Source organism: Herpailurus yagouaroundi, unplaced genomic scaffold, assembly GCF_014898765.1.
Source record: "Herpailurus yagouaroundi ecotype Mexico unplaced genomic scaffold, PumYag 197, whole genome shotgun sequence".
NCBI classification, from domain to species: Eukaryota; Metazoa; Chordata; class Mammalia; order Carnivora; family Felidae; genus Herpailurus; species Herpailurus yagouaroundi.
This window is the reverse complement of record NW_024412428.1, coordinates 21734389-21740388: the sequence shown is the minus strand read 5'-3', so window position 1 is coordinate 21740388 and position 6000 is coordinate 21734389. Positions and strand designations below refer to the sequence as shown.

Genomic DNA, 6000 nt, shown 5'->3' with positions numbered 1-6000 from the left:
GACTGGAGCCTGTTTCCGATTCTGTGTCTCCCTCTCTCTCTGCCCCTCCCCCGTTCATGCTCTGTCTCTCTCTGTCCCAAAAATAAATAAACGTTGAAAAAAAAAATAAATAAACATTAAAAAATCAAAAAAAAAAAAATTAAGTAATCTCTATACCCAACATGGGACCTAAACTCACAACCACCAAGATCAAGCTACCAACTGAGCCAGCCAGAAACTCCACCCATGTTTTCTTGATAGAATATTTAGAGGGCACCTTACTAATTTCCAAGTACTTAAAGGTTGATGGCTGTTGAAGGTAGGATACAGTGATTCTGCTGGTTAAAACTATATATTTTATCACCATAGAGTCCAGGCAGAATATAATTCTATAAAGGGAACTCCTTCAGAAGCTGAAAGCTTTACCACCTTAAGCTGTGAACCTGATGTACCTAATCCACCAAGGATAGCCAATCGGACCAAAAATTCACTCACTTTGCAATGGAAGGTAACAATATTCTTTAGAGTATTTCCAACTGGACGTTTACTCCTCCCACCCCCACTAATATTAAATTTCAGTTGTTGTTTGGTTTTTTGGTTTTTTTTTTTTTTTTTGATAACAAAAAGAACTCTAAGCTAACTTGCTCTTCTTCTTTACATATAGTAAATGGGCATTTGTTGTATCTTTAAGTAATACTCCTAATGGCTTTTCTTCATTATATGTAAATATAGCAGAAAAGATTCATATATAATTATCAGTCCTTATTGTACTGGACATGGGATAACATTAAGAGTCTCAGCAGTGCTTCTCAAGCTCATCCCAATGTCTTTATCCTGAATTTTATCCTAAAATGGGGTTTATAATAACTAGACTCAGAGTTTTAAAAATATCAATATGATGGCTTAAAGGAATATTCCATTAAATACTCTGCATTTTAACAGAATAATATATATGTTAACATATAAATGTTTAGGTCCACCTGCACAAGGAGATATAATGAAGTAAACATATACCACAGATAGAACTGGTAACTCAAATACCACATATAGCATTGTCATTGGAGACATGATTTGCTGAAATGATACACGAGTGTTAGTAAATTTTTGAACAAAATTAAGTACAGTCTTTCTCAAATTGCAGAGTAGTTATATTTTGGCAAAATCCAGTAACTTAAAACTATAAAAAAAAAATACCTTGTAAAATGAAATTAGGTTCTAGGCTCTGATAATTATAAACAGATATTTCACCTACGTGGATGTCCAGGAAGACATTCAGAGAAGTCCTAGAGAAAGAGAATAATTTTTCATTGTGTATATTGCCCCATGCTGTGCAGAACCATTAGCATCCTTGATCCCCAGTCCTAAAAGTCAGCCTTTCCTCCCTCTGCCCTTATTGTGATAGTCAGAAACACCCCCAACAAAATGTATAAACATCCCCCAGAAGGGAATACCATAGCAACCATTGATTTGCAAAGAGAAAAATAACTGCTAGTCTTTATTTAATTATCTGCTTATACCCAAAGAGTAAAACTCAGGGATAGCTTTCTTTCTGAAAGATTTTGAAAATTTGGAGCTTACTACTTGTTTGGGGCTTGTTAGTCCTTAGTTCTTTTGAGGATATTAGATGCTTTATGTAGGAAGAAGTACTCAAGTGCTGTTAGCACACATAAATCAGACAAGTATGTTCTACATACATTTTCATGTGTGATTAAGTATGACTAATTTTATTTCATGTCAGAGTAGCATTTTGTTTGTTAGTATGCTAAGGTTCTTTCCTTTTGGTAGGACAGTTAGGGTAGCAGCCAAGTGACCTTCATGTAGGTTGGGATTTCTGTAGGGCACTGCTCTTTATTCTAAAGATAAAATTGAATTTTGAAATTTGTCTTTAACAGTATCCTAGCAGGTCTGTGTAGGATATAAACAGTGCTACCTCTTTGTGGCCCACACAGGTTACCCAGGCTTGTACTCTTCAGAAATGGCCCTATATATACATGGTAATCAGCATGGTTGGGGCTACTTATTTGGGTTGTTTAAAACCTCCATTTCCTCTTCTGTATAGTTTGGATAACAGTTGTAAAGAGCTGATATAAGGATTAAATGAGATAATGTAAAACACTTTACACTTAATAGTTTCCCCTCTATCTTGAAGAAATGGTCACAGGTTATTCAAGGTGTTACTATAGGCATGCTTCTCCCAAGGACTCAAGGAGAATCCATTTCCTTGACTTGAAAAGCTTCACAAAATAAAGTAGAAGAAATTAAGGAAAATAAGTGTGCAACAGACTAGAACAATCTGGAGGCTTTAACTCTGGGGAAGTATATTTTTATATCACACACTTGTTGCTGAGACTTGCAGTCTTTATCTTCGGATTCTCTTCCTCTGCTATGTAAGAGTTGAATTTCCCAGGGTTTCAATTCTGCCCCATCCCTGCTGTAGTCATTTATAAGTGCCATTGCTGTGCCAGTCAGTGAGCTACTCCTGTAACTTACATAGCAAATTCTGGTCATGTTAACCAGTTAAAAATTATACAGTTTTTTAAAATTTTGAAACATAAGGGGCACCTGGGTGGCTCAGTCGGTTAAGCGTCCAACTTCGGCTCAGGTCATGATCTCACTGCTCGTGAGTTCAAGCCCCGCCTCGGGCTCTGTGCTGACAGCTCAGAGCCTGGATCCTGCTTCAGATTCTGTATCTCCCTCTCTTTCTGCCCCTTCCCTGCTTACATTCTCTCTCTCAAAAGTAAATAGACATTAAAAAAATTGTTTAATTTTGAAACATAAGATCTGTATTGATGTTTCACAGATAGTTGGGACCTCCATGTTAGAAAAGACTCTTCATTAAAAATTTAACCATCTTTGATTGCTATTAACATGGTTGCCAGTATTATATAAAAACTAGATAGAGTCCAGAGAATTACAGTTCTCTGGAGAACTTTTTCAAAAGTCAGGCTTATTTGGGGTACCTGGGTAGTTCCATCACTTAGGCATCCAACTCTTGATACCAGCTCAGGTTATGGTCTCACAGGTTTGTGAGATCAACCCCCTGTGTTGGGCTCTGTGCCAACAATGAGGAGCCTGTTTGGGATTTTCTCTCCCTCCCCCCCCCCCCCCCATCTGCCCTTCTCTCTCTCTCAAAATAAATAAATAAACATTTTTTTTAAACTAAGGTTTTTTAATTTTTATAACAGGAGTTTTAGAGTCACTTGTCTTCAAATGGATGAAGTTATAAGGAGAGTAGTGATCGGTTGTTCTGTATCTAAAGTGAGGACTAAAGAGAGGAAACAAGTTGAATTTGTAGAAAGAAAATTCAAGTAGAAACAAGGTTGAAACTCTTGAGTTCTAGAGTGATTAAATACTAGAATAAAATGCTAAGGGAGACTGAAATTTTCACCACTGAAGATTAGCAGATTGATGAATGAGCAGTCTTATCTTAGGTAACGGCACATTGTGTCTAGAAGCAAAGATGCAGACAGTGTGCCCCTTGGAGTTCTTCCCTGCACCCTGGTTCTTTCACTCTGGTGTATTACATAGTATACTTTTAGATTGTAAAATGAGTTTTAATGAAAATGACAGGATCAATCCTAGGAACTTAAAGCTGATAAAAGGCAAAGTGATTTTTTTTTTATAATGGATCATAAAAGCTAAGCTCGTTCTTGCTACAAGAGATTGTTTGCCGTTCAGAAAAACTTGAGTAGCCTCTTGCTTTGTTTTCTTTCCTTGTATTTAAAAGGATTGTGAGGTTATAAATACATATGTATCTATTCTCTGTGCAGTTTTTCTGGAGTTAAGTCACAGAGAACATCTGTAACACAATCAGTTCCTCAGATTAGATCATCACAGTATCTTTTACAAATGTACTAATTTGTACTCATTTTGTTTTTTGGTGTTTCTTTTAGGCACCTAGTGACAATGGTTCTAAAATCCAAAGCTTTATTTTAGAATGGGATGAGGTGAGTAAATTGAATCTTTTTAAATTAGGTGAAAATTATGTGTATATCCTCAAGCAGAAATAATTTGTTACAATAGTTTTTTCCTCTTTTAAAACATTATGAATGATTTGGGTAGTACATGACTGAATTAATGTAATGGTGTTCTTAGACAACATTACTGACTGGGGCCCCCCCCCCCCAAGTTTTATTTTGTTTTTTGTTTTTGACTCAAACCCCTCAAAGTTGTCAATTGGGTAATTACCTTGACGAAGGAATATTTTTTTTTTCACATCAGCCTTAAAGGCAAGTGTACTCATTTACTGTGACTAGTTTAACAAATTATCACAAACCCAAGGGTTTAAAACAAAATATATTTATTCTCTTATAATTCTGGAAGCCAGAAATCCAAAACGGCTCTCTCTGAGATTAAAATCAAGGTGTCACTATAGCCATGCTTCTTCCAGGAATTCTAGAGAAGAATCCATTTTCTTGACTTTACCAGCTTCTGGAGACTCTCTTCGTTACTGGGTCATTACCATGAATCCATGGCTACATCTGATAGATAGCCTTTTCTTCCCCTGCTGCCATTATCACATGGCCTTTTCCCTCTAAAAAAGACACTTGTAATTCCATTTAGAGTCCACCTAGATGATCCAGGATGATCTTTCTATCTCAAGAGTTTTAACTAAATAACATCTGTACAGTCCCTGAACATTCATAGGTTCCAGGGTTTAGGACCTGGATATTTTGGGAGGCCATTATTCAGCCTACCACAGCAAACATACTGAGCTTTATTATTTAGTATTTTGTTTTACTGTCATTTATCATGTTCTCTCTTGCCCTGCTGCTTTTCTGCAGCTGAGTGGCCAGAGGGAATAGAAGAAATTTCATTGATGATTTGGTATTTTCAGCAGTATACAGGTATACCTTGGAGATATTGCAGGTTTGGTTCCAGCCAACCACAATGAAGCAAATATCTCAATAAAGCAAGTCACATGAATTTTTTGGTTTTCTAGTGTATATAAAAGTTATATATACAAGGGGCGCCTGGGTGGCTTGGTCGGTTAAGCATCCAACTTCGGCTCAGGTCATGATTTCACGGTCCGTGAGTTCGAGCCCCGCGTCGGGCTCTGTGCTGACAGCTCAGAGCCTGGAGCCTGTTTCAGATTCTGTGTCTCCCTCTCTCTCTGCTCCTCCCCTGTTCATGCTCTGTCTCTCTCTGTCTCAAAAATAAATAAACGTTAAAAAAAAAATTTTTTTTTAAAGTTATATATACACTATATTGTAGTCTGTTAAATGTGCAGTGGCATTATGTCTTTTAAAAACAATATACATAATTTAAAGGGGCGCCTGGGTGGCTCAGTTGGTTAAACTGACTCTTGGTTTAGGCTCAGGTCATATCTCACAGTTCATGGGATTGAGCCCCACATCAGGCTCTCCACTGAAAGCACAGAGCCTGCTTGGGATTCTGTCTCTCCCCCCTCTCCCTCTCTGCCCCTCCCTTGCTCACACACGCTCTGTCTCTCACAATAAATAAACAAGTGCTATTAGAAAAATGACACCAATAGACTTGTTGGATGCAGGGTTGCCACAAGCCAGATTTTGTAAAAAAACAGTATCTGTGAAGCTCAATAAAGTGAGGTGCACTAAAATAATATGCCTATATTATAAGAGTAATGAGGCACAAACAAGTTGTATTTTTACATTTTAAAAGGTTTTTTATTCCAGAAGTTTTAAAAGAATTTAGAATTAGGAAATCTATTACTGCATCATAGTAATTTAGAAGAAAATACATATGTTGATAAATTATGAAAAGGTATTTGATAAAATTTAGCACTTACCTCAGTTAAAACTCAAATTAGGAATAGAAAGATAATTCCTTAACTGACAATTATTTTTGTATCAAGTGAAATACCATCACTAAACAATAAAAGCATTTCAGGGGCACCTGTGTGGCTCAGTCAGTTGAACATCTGATTTTGGCTCAGGTCATGGACTCATGGTTCATGAGTTTGAGCCCCATGCCAGGCTCTGTGCTGACAGCTCAGATCCTGGAGCCTGCTTCTGATTCTGTGGTTCCCTCTCTCTCTGCCCC

General features: G+C 37.1%; 1 protein-coding gene across 6 annotated transcripts in view; it reads left to right on the top strand.

The window, feature by feature from the left end:
* FNDC3A (fibronectin type III domain containing 3A) overlaps window positions 1-6000 on the top strand; it is a 146020-nt gene that overhangs the window by 112062 nt on the left and 27958 nt on the right. For all 6 annotated transcript variants that reach the window (XM_040448399.1, XM_040448402.1, XM_040448401.1 and 3 more), the window contains 2 exons: window positions 349-487; window positions 3873-3926. In XM_040448399.1, coding sequence (XP_040304333.1) covers window positions 349-487; window positions 3873-3926 — 193 coding nt within the window. The remainder of the gene's footprint in view (window positions 1-348; window positions 488-3872; window positions 3927-6000) is intronic.